Genomic DNA, 19,779 nt, shown 5'->3' with positions numbered 1-19,779 from the left:
TAATTTTCTCGATCTTCGGTCGAATCATTTCCGGAAATGTAGTTTTGCCTTTTACCGATTGTTTGAAAAAAAAAAAACGAAATTAATACACCTAGGGGGGTGATCTGGTCTTTCTCATACAAAATCTATTATATGCTAAAATCTATTAGCACATACGTTTTAACTCCTGGAATAAATTACAGCCTGATAATAATAAAGAACAATTTTTTGTTTCGATAAATATAATAATATTTTGGTAACCAACTACGCAACTGTATTTGACTGTTGGGTATTTTAGAAACCGGAATGATGCCTGAAGGTCGGGAATGGGCCTTAGAACTGTAGGGAACGGTTGAAACGCATGCCCAAAGGTGTGAGTCCTGACTAGAATTAAAATTCGATATTTTATCGTCTCAGGAATATGCTACTACAACTGCCCCCTAAATAATAAAACAAAAAAAAAGCTTTCAACGGCAGCGACAACTGTATGTCGTGTATATGAACGACTGTCGATATGTTCTAGATAACCCACTAGCACTAACATCGGCAGGTGCCAGTACTATGCTCATCCAACGCTGCGTACGGTCGGTGTTGATAACAAGAGGTAAACAATGTTCAAAAATTGAAATAATAGTTTTTTAATTATTTTAATATGAAGTATGCCTACAAAAACAACATTTTCGTGGACCACAAATTAAGAGCTTTCGATTGATGTATATATCATCGTTGTCCGATTCATTTGAAGCGAAATCATTTTCAGAGATGGCTTAACTCAGTTTTCTGAAAATTTCTCAGAAATTACTCAACCACAAATTACCACAAATTGGATTTCGAAACCACAAATTAACCACTAAATATTGGTGCTAAAAGAATTAAAAAAAATACTTTGTCAAGCCATCTTAAAATGAGCAAAAAACGTCAGTTCGCCAAGCTTTGAAAAGTCATAAAAAATTCAGATTTCATGATATTGCACCCAAATTTTGGATTTAGACACTTGAATGTTATAGCAATAAAGGAAAAATATTATGAAACAGCTAACGAAAACAAATTTTTTTGGCTGATGGCCAGTGATTCCCCACTGTGCACCGGTGAACAGTAAAGGGTAGGCAATGTACCCGGATTCCGGAACTTTTACGCGGTTTTCAAAATTAGTCCTAATTGACCTTTTTTATATTTTTATCTTTTTTAAGTCATAAAAAATTCAGATTTCATGATATTGCACCCAAATTTTGGATTTAGACACTTGAATGTTATAGCAATAAAGGAAAAATATTATGAAACAGCTAACGAAAACAAATTTTTTTGGCTGATGGCCAGCGATTCCCCACTGTGCACCGGTGAACAGTAAAGGGTAGGCAATGTACCCGGATTCCGGAACTTTTACGCGGTTTTCAAAATTAGTCCTAATTGACCTTTTTTATATTTTGCTTTCGCGCTCTCGGCCTAATTCCGCTACTTTTTTGCCAATCACCGACACCTGGATACGCGACTCCATACCTAGCGACCCATTGCGTACCGTCCATTACTACTGTCGTTACTTCCTCATCTGATGGGAGACGTGATATTAGAAATTTATCGCCCCAAAAAATCTATCGGCGGAAGCTATGATTAAACCGGAACCAGTTAGAATTGATTCTAGACTTAGTTATTACTTTTTAGTCTTGGGAAAAAATTACATAGAAACAAAAAAATTCAAATTTTCTAATTAAAAAACTAAATTTGCACTTTTTGCTCCCCTGCACTTTTGTTTTTTCGACGTAGGACTATGTCTTTGTTTTCTATACTAGAGTACATTTTGAAAAATTGAAAATAAAACTGGCAAGTGTTGCATCAGATTTCAAACGATTATAGCAAACGAACGACTTAATGCATCTTAGTCATCTACATGTCGGTGGATAGATAAAATGTGTGACAATTGTTTGATATGATGTTTAACATTGTTGCTTCACTGCTTAATGGTTAAAATAAATGAAAAGTTTCTAGGTCGAGCTTTCCTATATACTTTCCTCGCTATTGCCTTGCCCGAGCACGGATAACAATAACATGGACGAAATAAATTCCACTGCCTACATATTTTGACTCAGCAAAGTGTTTTGTTACGTTTCTCATTCTCAAGTCTGCATCACCCCGCCTGCATTGCAAAAATCTAGGCTCAACTCGAAGCGAAAGACTGCGTGTAGAAATTTCAACTTAGTTCGTGTTCGTCACACGGTACCTACCGTATAGCTGTTAGAGATACGCGACATCAGGAAAAGAGAGCTGATTACGAGTTAACTATCAGGCACTGCGGAACACCTTACCCTAATTCTGCATACAACAGCAAGAACCACCTACGTATGCTGCAGGATATTTTGCTGGTACAGCTACCGGAGGGCAGAGCGGAGAGCAAATTTATTATGGTTGGCCAAAGGAAAATATTCAATGCTACCGCTGGTGCGATCATCAGCGTTCTGTAATACGCATTGCTAGATAAAAATTATGGAATCGGTTCTTTTCAGAACTATGAACGGTTGAAGATAAGAGTTACGAGAATTTTCGCAACTACCATCAGGCGGTGTGAGATTGTATTATCCAACACGTGACTTGTCAGCAATCTCTTTCGGGTCAAAAGACTAGTCTTTCTTGGTTAAGTATTTGAGGAATCTCATTAAAGAAGGTTTGCTCTTGTGATCGCCATGGGATGGCCGACAAATAATAGGTTTGTATGGCACAATCTCACTCCGGGCTTACAGTACTACTAGTGTCAAATTTTCTTGTATTTCTCAATAATCATTTTTCCAACAACGACCTGCACCTGTGTTGCCTATAAACAGTTTGTCGCAGCAAGATATAACCCTCATTTTGAGAATTCTCATTGCGAAATTGGGTGATTTTCCGGTTCAATTGTTCCTTTGGGCCCACCAGAACACCGTTATTGGTCCAATATCGATAACGCAAATTAGTTAATCTTAGAACTAGGATAGTTTCCGCATTAGGATAGCACAATGTTTCTTTTGGTGCTCATGGCAATCACTCAGTAGTATTGAAGGTGTTTTATTTCGTTTCTCATTCTCGAGTCTGCGTCGCCCCGCCTACATTGCAAAAATCTATGCTCAACTCGATACAAAAGTCTGCGTGTAGAAAATATATCTTCATTCTTGTTCTTCACGATAGCAAGTGGAGCTTTTAAAACTGTTGGAGATACACGGTGTATAACAGGCGTAGTGAAATATGTTTTTTTGTTCACACAACATTTATAAATCAATGTTTTACGGAGCCAAATATATCTAATGCCTTATGGTCTAAAATATCTTATAAGCTAAAGGCAAATTTTTTATCCTCGCTGCCGAATATGAGCTGAAATTAAAACTAATACTAAAACTAACATGGTTTTTTTAATCAGAGATTCGTTTCGCTGTTAAATGGGCACCTTGATGCTCTTCAAATAGCTATAAACATGTAGCATGTATAGCAAGTTCCGCTGAGCGAGGATATCACCACTGGCACATAGGGTTGTATTCCTTGGGCCCTCGAGGATATGGTGAAATATGTTAAACAAGAGTTAATAACAATATATATTTGTCCAACGTCAACGGTCCATTTCATACAACCCCTAGGGCTGTATGTCTTGAAGTATTTCTTTCAAATTATAACGATGATGTGTTTGAAAACTTATAAGATGTAGCAAAAATTATCTTGAAATTTTTTGGCAGAATATTTTTTATACATATTTCAGATATTTTAAGATGATCTGGTGAAGATGTGCTGCATACTGTTTTAAAAAGGACTCGTAGGGTAGATGATCCAGTAATGGAGGGACTAAGCACCAGTGTTTTTTTAAAAACGAGAATATCAATATTCAAATCGCATATATCAAACCCATTTTTCTTTGGTGTTATAGAAAATATCATAAACTGTCATGTACAATTACAGTTTGTATATGTTTTTAACAAATTAAGTATGAAAAATGAATAATTGTACACCAATCTTATGTTCCAGTTATAGAGGCAATGTTCCTATAATGGTGGAAACTGTGCCAGTAATGGTGGTAGTTGATTTTTTCATAGGCTGCAGCAAATGAATTACGATTTAGTTGTTTTTATGCTCTAAGGTAGCATTCCAAACCTCTTCTTCCACCGTGGGCAATCGTCTAGCATGAGCTGTGATAATTATTCGTTTTGAATTTAATGGTGAAAAAGTTGTGAGATAAAAAACAAACTACTTCTTTTGCTCCAGATGATGCTTCGCAAAGCTAGAAGGATTTTATCCTATCGTTTTACCCCACTCTACTTTTGATCTTTGTGTCTGCTCAATTTTGTTCTTCAAATCAAGGGACACTTTACGAGCACTTGTATGAATCAAAAAATTCGAATGTTATAATAAAAATATAAAAGAAAAACAAACAGGTCATGTAACAATTGTTTAAATAATCCAAATCGAAGTAAATCAGCAGTAAATAATCATTGTACTGTATCACATTAGCGCTTGGAAAGCTTTGAAGTTTGTTCTTCTACATCTCATCAACTTTCAGCTGTTCTCTCATCTCTTTTCTCTGTTATATATCCTTGCGTTTCGGCGGTACCTACCACTGGTGTAAGGTGAAATAAAAACTTACCTATAATATCAAAATGTAAGAATAACGGTAACTGGACTGTATTGTGTGAATGTTCCTATAGTGGAGTTTCAATTTATTCAGCATTTTGATCATTATTTGAGATTTTTTCGATTGATTATGGTAAGAAAAATAGTTAAAAACAGTTCTGTGAAGACTGTTGCCACAGAAATCGTGTTTACATTGATATTTCAAGCTACGAAATTTCACTGTTGCGTTACAAATTTCGTAAGAAACTTGCTGCTTTTTCACTCTTGAATGAATTAATAAATACAAAGTGTTTAAATAAGATTTCAAACCAATATAGTTTACCAAATCGTAGACATATTTCCACAGAATCACTAAAAATTATCTGATAATATATTATTATCCCGGAAAATGCCTTAATAACGCTAAATGCTGGTATACCACCATATAGGTACACCCACCATTACTGGCTCATCTACCCTATTTGTCGAATTCTTTTAAAACTATCATGATTTCGTTTAGGAATATACGCGTCTTTTTTAATTCGGATTTCAGAATTTTGGTGATTTATCATATGGATTTCCAGGAAAAGTTGCATTATACTCTGATTATTATTTTTTCTTCACATAACTTAACTGTGATTATTTTGAATAATTTTTTTTTTCGATTTTAATTTTATCACAGACCTTGAGTAAATTTCTCATTCACAGACCCTGTTCGATTTTGGCAAAACGCCCGAATTTTGTTGTTGCCGAAATCGGAGCATAAACATTTTTTTCATGACTTTTTTTTTAACTTATTAAGGAGGGAATGTTGATGATGATCTAAACAGTATTTATGGCCGAGGTTGTTAAGTTTGAATTGGTTGAAAGAAAGACGAGAAAACTAGAAAAAAAAATTAAAAGAACCCGTGCGTTTTTAGCGAAACCTACCAAAATCGAATAGGGTCATCTGCATTCCATTGCCCCCAACCCGAACATTTTCTTAGGCCCAAAATGTTGAAGTTTTTCGAAAAAAAAAATGTTTTGAGAAAAATGCTCATTAAATGCTTTTGAGAAAACCTGGTCGGCATGATTATTGATTTTTTCGAATTTTTGTTCGCATGATTATTTTTTAAAATTTTTGCTTATTTTCCGTCGGTCTTTTGTCGCCACTGTGCCAATCACCGACGCACATGGGACCATTCCAGTTAAAAACCTGGCCAAAATACGAAAAAAAAATCAGTGTACCTCGTGTTGAATTTGCGCCGATAATGTGCCAGCCAGATTCGGACGTGGGGCCCCTTTTACTTAAAACATTTAGAGGTAAGATCACTTTGTCTTCACGTCTGTTACGCTGTCGAGTGGTGTCTAGCCTAGGTCTAGTGGGGCCGGGGCATTTTCCCTCCCTAAAATCCGGACCTGTGTGTTCCTGAATAAGTCCAGGCGCAAAATCTGCTCCATCCTCATGCATTCGTCATTGCGATCATTGTGAAGTTGGGAGATTTAGATTTGCCGATTTTTTTTTCATTGAATGACAACATCAATTGTAAAAATTTGATTGGGTTTTCTAGTTTGTGGGATAACTTGCCAACTTTTCCCCAGAAATACCATATTCGAGTTGATTGAGCAATGCTCTGAACATTCGATTGATAAAAAGTTTCTGTTTTTGGAGAAAAAACTTGAAAAAAAAAACCCTCAAATGTCCTCTAAGAAACACTCGATGATGTCAACTGAGTAGCTTCAAAAGTCAGTTCAAACAAAAATGGACAGCTTCGAAAAACGACAAAATTAGTTGAGCTTAACCATAAAATTTGAAATTTGGTCGGAAGCTTCGCATCCAGGTCGTCCAAGTTAAGGATTTGCTACTTGCAGTAATCGAAGCAAGAGACGCAAATGCTAAGAGAAAATGTACCATTGAATGAGTTAAGTAATTTGTTCCCCGTACCCAACTGGTACCCGATCCATCGAGAATTTTCAAACCCGTACCCTTTTAATTCGGATTTCAGAATTTTGGTGATTTATCATATGGATTTCCAGGAAAAGTTGCATTTTACTCTGATTATTTTTTTTTCTTCACATAACTTAACTGTGATTATTTTGAATAATTTATTTTTCGATTTTAATTTTTTCACAGACCTTGAGTAAATTTCTCATTCACAGACCCTGTTCGATTTTGGCAAAACGCCCGAATTTTGTTGTTGCCGAAATCGGAGCATAAACATTTTTTTCATGACTTTTTTTTTAACTTATTAAGGAGGGAATGTTGATGATGATCTAAACAGTATTTATGGCCGAGGTTGTTAAGTTTGAATTGGTTGAAAGAAAGACGAGAAAACTAGAAAAAAAGATTAAAAGAACCCGTGCGTTTTTAGCGAAACCTACCAAAATCGAATAGGGTCATCTGCATTCCATTGCCCCCAACCCGAACATTTTCTTAGGCCCAAAATGTTGAAGTTTTTCGAAAAAAAAAAATGTTTTGAGAAAAATGCTCATTAAATGCTTTTGAGAAAACCTGGTCGGCATGATTATTGATTTTTTCGAATTTTTGTTCGCATGATTATTTTTTAAAATTTTTGCTTATTTTCCGTCGGTCTTTTGTCGCCACTGTGCCAATCACCGACGCACATGGGACCATTCCAGTTAAAAACCTGGCCAAAATACGAAAAAAAAATCAGTGTACCTCGTGTTGAATTTGCGCCGATAATGTGCCAGCCAGATTCGAGCGTGGGGCCCCTTTTACTTAAAACATTTAGAGGTAAGATCACTTTGTCTTCACGTCTGTTACGCTGTCGAGTGGTGTCTAGCCTAGGTCTAGGGGGGCCCGGGCATTTTCCCTCCCTAAAATCCGGACCTGTGTGTTCCTGAATAAGTCCAGGCGCAAAATCTGCTCCATCCTCATGCATTCGTCATTGCGATCATTGTGAAGTTGGGAGATTTAGATTTGCCGATTTTTTTTTTCATTGAATGACAACATCAATTGTGAAAATTTGATTGGGTTTTCTAGTTTGTGGGATAACTTGCCAACTTTTCCCCAGAAATACCATATTCGAGTTGATTGAGCAATGCTCTGAACATTCGATTGATAAAAAGTTTCTGTTTTTGGAGAAAAAACTTGAAAAAAAACCCTCAAATGTCCTCTAAGAAACACTCGATGATGTCAACTGAGTAGCTTCAAAAGTCAGTTCAAACAAAAATGGACAGCTTCGAAAAACGACAAAATTAGTTGAGCTTAACCATAAAATTTGAAATTTGGTCGGAAGCTTCGCATCCAGGTCGTCCAAGTTAAGGATTTGCTACTTGCAGTAATCGAAGCAAGAGACGCAAATGCTAAGAGAAAATGTACCATTGAATGAGTTAAGTAATTTGTTCCCCGTACCCAACTCGTACCCGATCCATCGAGAATTTTCAAACCCGTACCCGACCCGAACCCGAAAAAATATTTGTTCCAACTACCCAAACTCGTCCCGAACCCGAAACAAAAAACGCCGCAATTGCCGGTACCCGACCCGTTCTAGATTTTGTTTTTTATTTTTTTTATTTATTTATTTTTTTCAAAATACCCGTACCCATCTCGCACATTTTATGCACTGATTGTGATATGTGGTTTCTCGAATCCAGCGTAGCACCTGTCACTGAGAAGGTCCGCTCGTCTGATATTGAAAAATTTGACCATCTGTATCGCGCTGCAAATATCTATTGAACCTCGTTTGAATTTGATAGTGGTAAATCTAGCGGCCAAAATAGTATATTTTTATTTTCAGTATTCACACCAAAAATTGTGTTTTTTTTTTTGAAAACTGATGTACTTTTGGCCTAACTCGGAAAACGTGATTCAAATAAGGTCGATACTTGCACCGTGCGTGCGACCAAAGACATTTGATCTATTGTGATATTGCCCCAGGCTTGTGTGTGAGAGATTTTTACCTATCCGTTTCAAGCTTATTGCTCTACTATACTGAACCTCTTCAATCCTACCAACTTTACCAAATTACAATTCCCTGGAACGAGACCTCATCTAACGTTAGGATAAGATATGTATTCCTATGATCAGTTTTATTATTAGAAGGATTTATTTTGTCAAGAGAAAGGAGTCTTATCGGAACTAATCGGAAAAATCGAATTTCCCGGGAATTCCCGGGAACCGGGAAGGGAAAAAATTCTTAGCAAAAATGAGATATCAAATAAAGTTTATTTATAAAAGGTATCAAACAATCGTTTACGAATCAAAAAACAAAACTTATTCAAGTTCAAGTTCAGAAATTCATGATCGATTTTTGTCGCAAATGTTAGAAGAGTAGGTTGCAGGGTTTTTATGCCGTCGAACAATCGCTTCAGATCCGCTGACAATTTTTCGTCAAGCCCAAATAATGTAATTTCCTTCTGTGAAACTTTGCTTAAGATCGCTGAATAACCGCTGGTGTCTGATTTCTAAAATACTTCTGAATCACCGATTTCAGCTCTTGCTACATTTCATTAGAAACTGAAATGTCCAATACTTTTAGTTTGTTGAAGATAAAGCTGATGTTAGGTAGGCAGGTTTAAGTGCTTTTGAATGCCTACGTAATTAATGTGTTATCGCGGCCACGACCCAAGTTGCACTGACTAAGTTTTATTGATTTGTTTATTTCTGGTCGCATTGATTTACGGGTTTCAATTTTTTATCAGTTTACAGGTTTCAAAAATTGTTGTCGATAAACCAAGAAAAAATAAAGCAACTATCTTAGTAGTGAACTAACTAGCAAATATTTGCTTAATTTTTCGTTTACTGAATAAGGCAGTATATATTCATGACAAATAATTTAAGCAAATAATTTGAGATTACATGGCAAGCAAATGTTGATCGTCATTTCAAGCAAATATTTACTTATATAATGCACACCTTGAAGCTGCTTTAAACTTTTAAAACGTAAGTTTTGCGTTTTGATACGATATTTAGTTTTATTGCAATATTTTATGGGGAATTTTTCGAGGAGCTCGGGAATCCCGGGATCCCGGGAATCAAGATTCCTATTCCCGGGATCCGGGAATCTATGGAAATGGTAATTCCCGGGAAATCGTTTCCGGCATTGCCTTGTTGAACCTTGTTCAACCAGCCAAGAACGCGCCATAATTACAATCCCCTGAACTATTATACGTTACTCAAACCAGTTTTATTATAAGAGGGACTTATTTTTGTTAGGATGAAAGTCAACAGGGTACTTTAGAATTTAGCTTTAAGCCTGAGAACAAACCCATGTTAAAGTCCTTTGACAACGAAATTGCCAGATTCTACTAAGATTCGAACCCACGTCACCCCATAGTTTTTGACGCGAAAAAGGCAATACTGAGGTTCGGATCTCAATTGCTCGTTCAGTCGAGATGCGATTATACCATGACTTGCTCTATGGACCAATTTCGTACATTAAGGCCAACTGAAATGGCATGAAATAAGCCACCATTTTTGACAGTAAAAATAATACATGAATAATTTAGATAGGGTATCGGCTGTATTATCGGCACGTTTGTCCAATTATCGTCCGGGGGGTTAATGAAGTCATAGAGAACTAATCTTTTGCAGGAAGATGATCTGCATTATGAAGAACCATCATGCAAGAAACTAACGCTCTAGGACATCATTTAACCCCCGGGTCGATAATAGGTAAAACCTGACGAAAATAGAGCCTATACACTAACTGCAGGTTTTCTCGTGAATTATTTTTTACGTTTCATGCATTCGAAGCCTTTGGTATTAGAAATCGATTACAATTTATGATAGGTATTTTAGTAATTTATTTTGCGATTAGCATTTTGAAATTCCGAGTAGGCCAAGTGTCTGAGTTTGTCATTTGTGTTTCTCCAGTTATATCTTAAATTTGAAAAGTAACATCGATACAACTTAATTTTTTTGTGACAATCATTTTTAGATCTATAAAAAAATATATCACATGTACTTTTAACTTTGGCTTTAAAAACAGGAATTTTTTTCAAGACACCCTGTTATAGTAGTATACTTATTTTTATTTTCGTTTAGTTTCGTTTTCTAATCGAAAAATGGTGCGATTAAAAAATAAAAAAATCAATTTGTACCTTTAAAAACAAACTTTGACACGGTCACCACTTGACACGATGCCGGGAGCAAAAAGAATTGCCTCGATGCTGCTCCGCTCGTTGGCCTGAAATGTGCGTCGGCGCGCGTGCGATGACACGTTCCCGTGCGGCCAGATTCCACAGACGGTTTCTCCAAGCGGGTGCGCTTTCCGGCTAACGTGCTGTGACCGTTCATTCGCCACCGATGCAACGTCGATTTCTGACCGGAGTTTATTTTTAGGCCCTTTCGCCGTTCTCGAAAAGCATGTCTGATGCGTTCGAATAACTGAAGCAGGCCATTCAATTGCGCTATCGGTGCGGTATTCGTAGTATGCCATACCGGCCGTAACCGTACCGACGGATTCATACCTCAGCGAAACACCTCGCTTGGTTCGGTCGTAAGAAAATTGCATATTTTCTATTTTTAAAAGGTGTGCGGAATGGGGTCTGATTGTGGTGAGTTGAACCAGGTCTTGATGTGCGAACTCGGTTGCTAGTGTATCGGTTTACCCCCAGTGGAAGCAAGGGTTAATGGACATATGCTAGAAGGGTCTCAACAATGGGTGTTATCATCCTCTGGTTCTACTAAATAGTTTTGCCATTCAGAGCCGGCTTGGCAAAAGCGAGTCATTTCCAATAATTTTTAATATTTTTTTAATATCTTATAACTTTCCCTCCCGTTGCAGGACACAAAACCGAACTCCACCGGTGGAACTCCGTCCAAGTCGGGACTGAATGGTGTTACCCCGACTATCATGTCTCCGTCACCAACCGGAACGCCGTCCGGCTCCGGCTCATCTTTGTCCAAGCGAAAGAGCGTTGAGGCCAACGAAATCGAAGTTTTGCGACTACGAAAGGTAGGTTATACTCTATTCACTGTTTTTTTCGTCGTGATCAGCTGGCGGGTTCAGGTTGCAATTGTGTTAGCCTTCCCCAGCCTTGGCATTTTACTGCCTGTTCATTTGCTGATGAAAGCTCGATCAACCTCATTGATGTTTGAATTTACATTCACCATGAATAGAATGGCATCTTCCGTGCTGCTCGGAAATAGCCCGAGTGTGCGTGCGAGAGTGAGAGAGTATGAGAGGAACAAGCAAAGTGAACCACCACAGAGCTAGCGAATGTTGCGGAAAAAGTGAATGCAACTCCGATTGTTGTGCAGATCATTTGGTTCACATCAGTCGGTGTAGGTACGCAGTTTTGGTAGCCCGAAAACGAGGTGAACGAATAATTGCTGCTCATTTTGGGATTCCGTCCGCAGTACCATCAGCGGCAGCAGCAACACTTCGTCAGAAATGCGATAAAGATTGGAAATTAAGGCGTTTCCTCTTTTCATTCAAAGCCCGCGGGGCCCCTGTTGGTCTCACTTTTGCGCGAGAGAGCCAAGAGCGCTGAAAAAATGGGATCACTGAAACGAAAATAATTGCAAGCTGCGTGTGCTGTAACGAAGCTTCCTGTGCTGCGCCTATTTGTTATCGGTTGGGGATAGCGTATTTCGGAATTGGATTTTTGCCTTTCTTATAGAAAGGTCTAGCAATCACCGCAGTTCCAAAAGAGGCCCAACGTATCGATCTGTAGAATAACTATGCTTGGAGTGGTAGAGTATCTGATAGAACATTTTTTGAGCTTGCAAATGAAACCAATAGAATTGCTCTAAGTTTTAAACACCTTAAGTTAGAACCAGTTATTGGAAAAGTATCCAAGAAACTCAAAAGTTTAATAAAGCAGAGTAGAACTTTAGGGTATATGCGTAGAAGAATTTTTTTTCTTCATATGTGACCCTATATCAGCTCTTGAAATACTCCCAGCCAATCACCCAGTACAGCCTGCAAAGTATCTTTAAACAATTAATAATTTTCAATTTTAAAAACGTTGGGCATTTATGGACAGGTCCTTGGCACCCATTTATTAAAAAAGCAACTCAACCATATTGAACCATCGCGCCATATTGACTTGCCCTTTATCTCCTCTATTTATCAATAAATATTTACCAGATGATACTTATTTTTATTCAACTGGTCACCGCACTGTAAAAGCAACTGTATCTAAACAGACAGGTGAAAATTATCATCAGGAAGACAAAATATGTTCATTTTGTTCAAATCATGAGCAGAAAAACAGTATTACTTGATTGTTTTTATTATCATATTCGGAATTCGGAACTAAATGTTTTCAAATAACACTTCTAGGTGAATTAATCTATTTTGTTAGTCACGTTCGTTGAAAATTTGCCCAGATACCTAGCAGCTTTCGGTGAGAAAGTCTGCCTAAGTAAAATAGCGGTTTACTAAATATTACCTAACGGGATATACTAGAGCAGAAGTTTTGTTTCTTGGTATGATTCGTCAAAGTGATAGTATTGATACTCAATAAATCTTTTTTGGTTTTGGTACTAGTTGTCTATAGCAAATGTTGTATTTATCAACCCTCTGCAGACGATTAGTCAATAGGTTGATAATTGTAAACATCCACCAACCCGTACTACACAACAGTGATTCGGCAATTGAGTGCCGCCAAGGTTCTTGCAATGCAACCGTATAGTAGCAAACCTTTTCCGGCCGACCGATTCGTAGCTCGATCATCCGGCACTCATCACGGTGGTTCTTGTGCGGCTCAGGAAGTTGAAGTCTAATTCATTACCATCGTGCTCAAAAAGGTGTATCGGCTTTCACTGGCCGAAGCCGGCTCGGGTTTAATTCATAGAATCAAAACAATTGTGCACGACCAAGAATTGAAAGTCAACTTTTCGGAAATTCCACTACACTCGCGCTTTTAACGAATGCAACCGACTCAGCTCATGGAATTCAGCGCTCGTGCGAGGGGAACGCTCTTTGTAGAGGTGAACTAAAATAGCGATCGTTAATAAGCTAGCCAAAAGTCAGCCTAGGCTATAGTGGTGGTCTCTGAAAATTATTACTTGGTACCTCAGAACTGTGTAGTTTCACGGGGCCCCTTCTTTTTTTTATTGTTGTTATACCTCGCTGAAATTCGTCATGGATTGATGCACTTCAGCAAGTATTCTCTTTTCCTCTATTTTTTATTGTTCCCAAGTGGTCGCTGTAGTGCTATTTTGTTCTAAGTCATGAGCATAGATACGTAGAGTAGTGCTTTTCGCCTTTCAGTAGAATGTTGTACATATGTTACTGAACAGGTGCTTTATCTAAGTTCGAAATTTTTTATTCGAGCTTAGATTTAATTTCCTTTTTACGACGTTGATGCTTTTGCTGGTGCAGATTCTTCATCACGACATGGATCGTTTTAATCAAACGTCCTGTCTAGGGGACTTGTTAATTGTGATAGTTTCTCAGTAACCCTTCGTATTCATGTGGAATAAATTATTTCTATCGTTTACCATAACAAAGCGAAAATGGATTGAGAGAGTCGCTCTCTGGTGCCCAGACCATTTAACTGCTGCAAAAGGGGTTCAATCTTGCAATATGAGTGTAGTTATATGGTTAATATGGTGGCTATGCACAAGTGAAGGTTGCGAATGTGCGAACAACAGATAGATACTGGTTCGTAACTTCGACTGTTTTTCAACGGGAAGTCGACTATGGAAAACTTATCTAGCGGTATAGCGTGAAAGCGTTTCTGCTGGAAATACCTCAGAATTTTTTCGCTACCGAAGCACTTGCGGATAGTGTTCTACTACAGCAGTAGCGACGGTGGCGGTTGAGAAGGGGAAAGAATAAAATTACTTTTAGCATCCATGAATGGCCTAGCGCCCATGAGAACCAAACTAAACTGCCGGTGCAAAATTTAGCCATTACGAACAGATTCCTGGGAAATGAACGGCGACTTGGGGCTATTGATCAAAACGAGGTGTATAGAGCAACATCAAATCGCGGAGAAATCGTGACTTGAAAACCTTTGCAAATGGTAGACCACGATTCGTGTGTTCATATGTGCAGGATGGAAGTAACAAAAAAAAAATGAAAATAATAATAAACTAATTTTCTATTTGGCCTTGACGGTGACCCACTGTTGCTTATACTTTGTTGTGTTGAAGCTGGTTGGTTTATTCTGCTAAATAATGAAGAAGATCGATGGAGGAAATAGTGCGATTTTCGTCCAGGTTTTGTTAGTTATTTACTCACTTACTTTACCATATGGCGGTTAACAATGTTTTGAATGAATCTATGAACTCAATAATAAAAATAACACAGGAAAGCTTTTCAGCTCAATACGCAGAAAAAAAATTAATCCATATAGTTTTTTATCGCTTGAATTATTATTGCCAAAGCATGTCTTGATAAATCATGCTATTACTTTTCTCCTCTTAGATCTTGGATGTTACAAAATTAGTGCAGCTTAAAATCGCTTCTATTTTATTCATAGTGTATCTATTAAAATTACGGCTGCAGTAAAAGCACTGAAAACCTACGTTTGAAGCTTTGTGAATATCACCTGATATTTTTTACGACCAATTGGAACGGCATTAATTGTATGTATTTCAAAACGACACCAGAGATAATAATTAAGTTAATTGCATATTTATTAAAAACAAATAAGTCCAAAGAAATATTTTGTTGAAAATTATTCCATCTAAATTTATTCGAACGAGAATGGTAGCAAACGACTTATCCAAATTAGACTTTCTAACAATTTTTCAGCTTCGTAGCCGCAAGGTTACAGAGTCCGCTTTGATAAGCGAGTGGTCGTGGGTTCGAATCTTAGTAGAATCAGGCCATTTGGTTGTCAAAGGACTTTAACATGGGTTCATTCTCAGGCTCTCTACTACATACCCTTCCTTCAAGTTGAATTCTTTAGTACCCTTGCTGACTTTCATCCTAACAAAAAAGTCCCTGTTATAATAAAACTGTTCTAAGTAACGTATGATAGTTCTCTTCAGGGAATTGTAATTATGACGCGGTCTTGGCTGGAGGAACGAGGTTTCGATACGACTCCTTCCTCTTGACAAAAATATAAGTCCTACTTATAATAAACCTGACCAGAGGTGAAGCATTGAGTGCCTCTTCAGGGAATTGTGATTGTGACGCGGTGTTGGTAGGAGGAACGAGGTTCGATAAGACTCCTTCCTCTTGACAAAATAAGTCCTTCTTATAATAAAACTGATTTCATATTTACCCTCTCAGGGAATTGTAATTGGCGATATTGGCACGAGGAACGAGGTTTCGATAAGACTCCTTCCTCTTGACATAATAAGTCCCTCTTAGAATAAACCTGGCTAGAGAGGAACGTTAGGTGTAGCCTCAGTTCAGGCAATTGTAATTTGGCTTGGTAGGATAGAAAAGAGGCTCGGTATAGTAGAGCAGTAAGCTTGAAATGTAAGGGTAAACTCTCACACACAAGCACGGATATAAATAAAAAAAAAGCATATCATTCACTTTAACAGTGATACTGCCAATAATATGAAGTGCGGAGTACAGAAAACACCTGGGCAATATCACAATAGATCAAAATGTCTCTGGTCGTAGTGATGAGACCACACAGAGAAAAAAAAACAATTATTCAAATGTAATAAAAAAAAAACGCAGATGATTTAGGGGTGCCTTAAAGTGTTCCAAGTTTTGATATTTTTACCCTCGAAAATGGACATCTCTAATAAAAAGTCTAGTTCAAAATGCCTTTAAAATGCAAGAATGATTCACCAAACCACATGTAAATCATTTTAATTTGTATTAGAAATCTTAAATACAATTTTCTATTGGGAATGTTAACTTTCGAGGGTCAAAACACTGAAATTTTAAGCGTTTTTAAGCACCCCTAAATCGTGTCTGATTAAGCTGAAATTTTGCACTGGTTATTATTTTAGGCAAAATTTTTGTACCATGTCGGTTCGTTAAATTCGATTTTTCCAAGCATCGCATTGCCACTCTACTGTACATCATCCAATGACCCGATTGTTTATAGACCAATAACGGCGCCGGCCACGTCCTTATTGGTGGGGATATCGTCGGTTTCGTGCAACACCGGAACAACTCAAAAAATTGAATTTTTGTGGCAAACGATGCCAAATACGGTTAAGTTTTATTTCACAAACACTTGTTTTAAAATTTACAAAAAAAACTGAGTTATGAGTTGATGTGTCTTTGAAATTCAAATCAAAAACATGCTCCAAAGAGGGTAAAAAAGATTTTAACTTGATCATTGTTTTCGTGGATGTAACAAAGGTAATTTTTAACGCTAATTTTTAAATCACGTTTCTCTTGGAACTATGAATTTTAAGTTGTGCTAGTGCCACATGAAGCCTACAATAAGAAAGGAATGTTAGAATGTAGTCTTTGCTTTGTTAGAGACCGAGTACCTCTGCATCCCTGCAAAGACCACGGAAGAAAGTTTTTGTTAGTGTGGTGTGCTTTTGATCAGGGATCACTTTGATAAGTGAAATGACCATGATTTATTTGGACTAATGTAAGAATATAGATATAGCTGAAATTTTCAAATTTTTAACGTAGAAAACGAAAAAAAAAAATAAAATAAAAATAGATTCATTGAAACTGTCTGTTATATTCCGTTCCCAAAAAAAAAAGAACTTTTATAAGACTAATTCATGACATATCAATAGTGCGGCATGAATTGAAATAAGTTATTACAACAACATTGCAGCGCTTGCACAGACGTGTCGCTCCTTTCTACAACCATTCACCGCATTAAGTCATCCAAACAGATCATTCACATGTTTACGCATCTACCACAACCCCGAACGTTATTGACAAAAAGTGTAAAAATCGGAGCGACGATTCACAAGTCGAACGAAACAGAAACGGGATCTTTTTCCGAGACGTTCCAGAACTCAATTTTCGAATAAAATTTCAACAGAAAACATGGAACTGCTGGCATAACGCACACGTAAAAGTAACATCAATATTAGCAAATACAGTGTAAGATAGTTCGTAAAATGGTCTTTACACGTTTGCCAAAGATAAAAAAAACATCAGGGAAAAAACTCGATATTGTAACCCACAAACGCGACATTTTCAGTGCGGCGTTTTTTACTGGGTATGAACTTGAATATCAACACATAAAAAAAAAACAAACAATAATTTATACTTGTCTCACTGAGTTCGTTGAAATTATTGCATATTCAAACGCCTCTACAGTCTGTAGCAATCACTCACAACAAACACACTAGTTTCAGCAAAAAACCTGACAAAAAAACAATTGAAATGTGGACTTTTACTAAGCAGACAATTGCTGAGACGTGCCAACGATAGTCGTGCTGCCAGAGCCCCTCTCCTTCTACATTTATCCTCTACTCTCACCAAAGTCATAATTGAATATGTATTTTCCTGAATGATTCAGCAAACTAGAGCCGTGTTGGCTCGTGTCCTATCAAGAATTTCCTCGTCGTCAATTTCCTAGGCATCTCGGTACTCGTAGATCCGCTTCAACCTGGTCAAGCCATCTAGCATGCTAGGCCCTTCTGTTTCTGGTGCCGGTGGGGTCCTTAAAAAGAACCGATTTCACCGCACTGTCGTCCGGCATCCTCGCGACATATCCGACCCATCTCCCGACCTTCGTCAAGTGTACAAGGGGAATCTCTCCTGCAGCTCGTGGTTCATACGCCTGCGTCATTCTCCGCTTTCGGTTTGTACTCCACCAAATATTGTTCGCAACACTTTTCATTAAAATACGGCTCGTGCGATTATGTTCACCGTGAGCAGCGTCACGGTTCCAAGTCCATAGAGAACTACCGGTGAAATTAGGGTTTTGTACATTATCAGTTTCGTGCGGCGCCGTATGCTCCCAAGCATGCGAACTCATCTACCACTTCGAGTTCATCGCCGTCTATGATCACCGTTCGTGGGTGGCGAATGTTAGTTTCTCACGAGCCTCTCCCCTTTCATATACCTGGTTTTCGACGCTTCAAATTCTAGTCCAACTCTCCTAGACTCCACTTTAAGTGTGGTCTAGATTGCCTCCGCCGTCCCGAAGTTTCTTGTAACAACGTCGAGGTCGTTTGCGAAGCCTATGAGTTGACTACCATTGCTGAAAATCGTCCCTCCGCTTAGATGTCTGCTCACCGGATTACACTTATTCGCCATACCTGGTCTCGATCGACTGTATCATGTGAAATTTGGGAGAGGACTTTGTAGGCGGTGTTGATCAACGTTATGCTACAGTAGTTGCAATGTAGCCGATCGCCCTTTTAACAGATTGGGCCTACTGCTCCTTCCATCCATTTCTGTCGTTGCTAGTGCCTCCTTGCCGTGTTTATAGAGCTCTTCCGGTAGTCTGTCCTTACCTGCGGATCGATTGTTTTTTCGTGACCCAACTTCCTGTTCCACCTCCAAGATATCGGAAACTGGGACATTATCGTTTGTAGGTAGTCTTGTCCACTTACTCATCTTTGTGCATTTATCAACACATAAATTGCATCACATCAATTTTTTAGTAGGCATTGTGATGAGCAAGAAAAAAAGCACAACCTTATTGAGCGATGCCTTTGCGCGTAGGGAGTGTGGAATATAACTACACACATGAGTAGGCGAGCCAAAGCTGCGTGCTGTTGAGTAAATTCACTGTGTCTGGGCTAAATTTATCATAGACCTGCACCGTGATAATAAAAAAACTCAGTGAGCATAGCACAGTGAGTATAGCGCAGAGCCCTACGTAAACGCTACAGAACAGGTAATTAAGAAAACAGTCAGAAACGTTTCCCCAGCTAGAATTTTCATCATAATGCACTTATCAATGAGCAATACATGTGCGCTATCTACATTTTATCAGTTGCAATCGGGAAAGTCTCTCTGCGGGAGCTTTATGCGTTTCCTCTTTACAAAACAAGCTTTCTGATGTTGCGTATTTTGCTTTCTTCACACAGTGTGCAGTGTGAAAAAAATAATCAATTCACCCGTTTTTTTCAACATGCTTTAGTGTTCTGTGCAAATTATATGAGCCTCTTTGTTACACACGATAAGTATGCCAAGACTGTTTGTAGGCACTCCAAGGTTATTTTCTCTTTCGCCTCCTCCCTCCCTTGCTCCGCTATTAAAGTGCTTAGGGGCCATCCACATACCACGTGGACAGATTTTTAACGATTTTAACCACCCCTCCCCACCCCCTCCGTAGACAACTGCCCATATAAATTTTGAAAAAATTGTATGAACTGTGGACATTAGCCACCATGCTCTCACGAGGTTCACTTTTGTCAGTCATTGATAATTTTAGGTTGAAAAAATCATGATATTTTCTGTGGAACAACTGATTACCTAATATAATCGGTCAGAT

The 19,779-nt window shown here is 38.1% G+C and overlaps 1 protein-coding gene across 9 annotated transcripts in view; it reads left to right on the top strand.

Annotated features, from left to right (window-relative positions):
* Positions 1 to 19,779, top strand: part of LOC129723323 (uncharacterized) — a 243,328-nt gene that overhangs the window by 11,443 nt on the left and 212,106 nt on the right. For all 9 annotated transcript variants that reach the window (XM_055677488.1, XM_055677486.1, XM_055677485.1 and 6 more), the window contains exon 3: positions 11,271 to 11,441. In XM_055677488.1, the coding sequence (XP_055533463.1) occupies positions 11,271 to 11,441 (171 nt within the window). The remainder of the gene's footprint in view (positions 1 to 11,270; positions 11,442 to 19,779) is intronic.

This window comes from Wyeomyia smithii, chromosome 2 (genome assembly GCF_029784165.1).
Source record: "Wyeomyia smithii strain HCP4-BCI-WySm-NY-G18 chromosome 2, ASM2978416v1, whole genome shotgun sequence".
Classification (NCBI taxonomy): Eukaryota; Metazoa; Arthropoda; class Insecta; order Diptera; family Culicidae; genus Wyeomyia; species Wyeomyia smithii.
The sequence above is the reverse complement of the archived record's forward strand: the minus strand, read 5'-3'. Positions and strand labels throughout refer to the sequence as shown.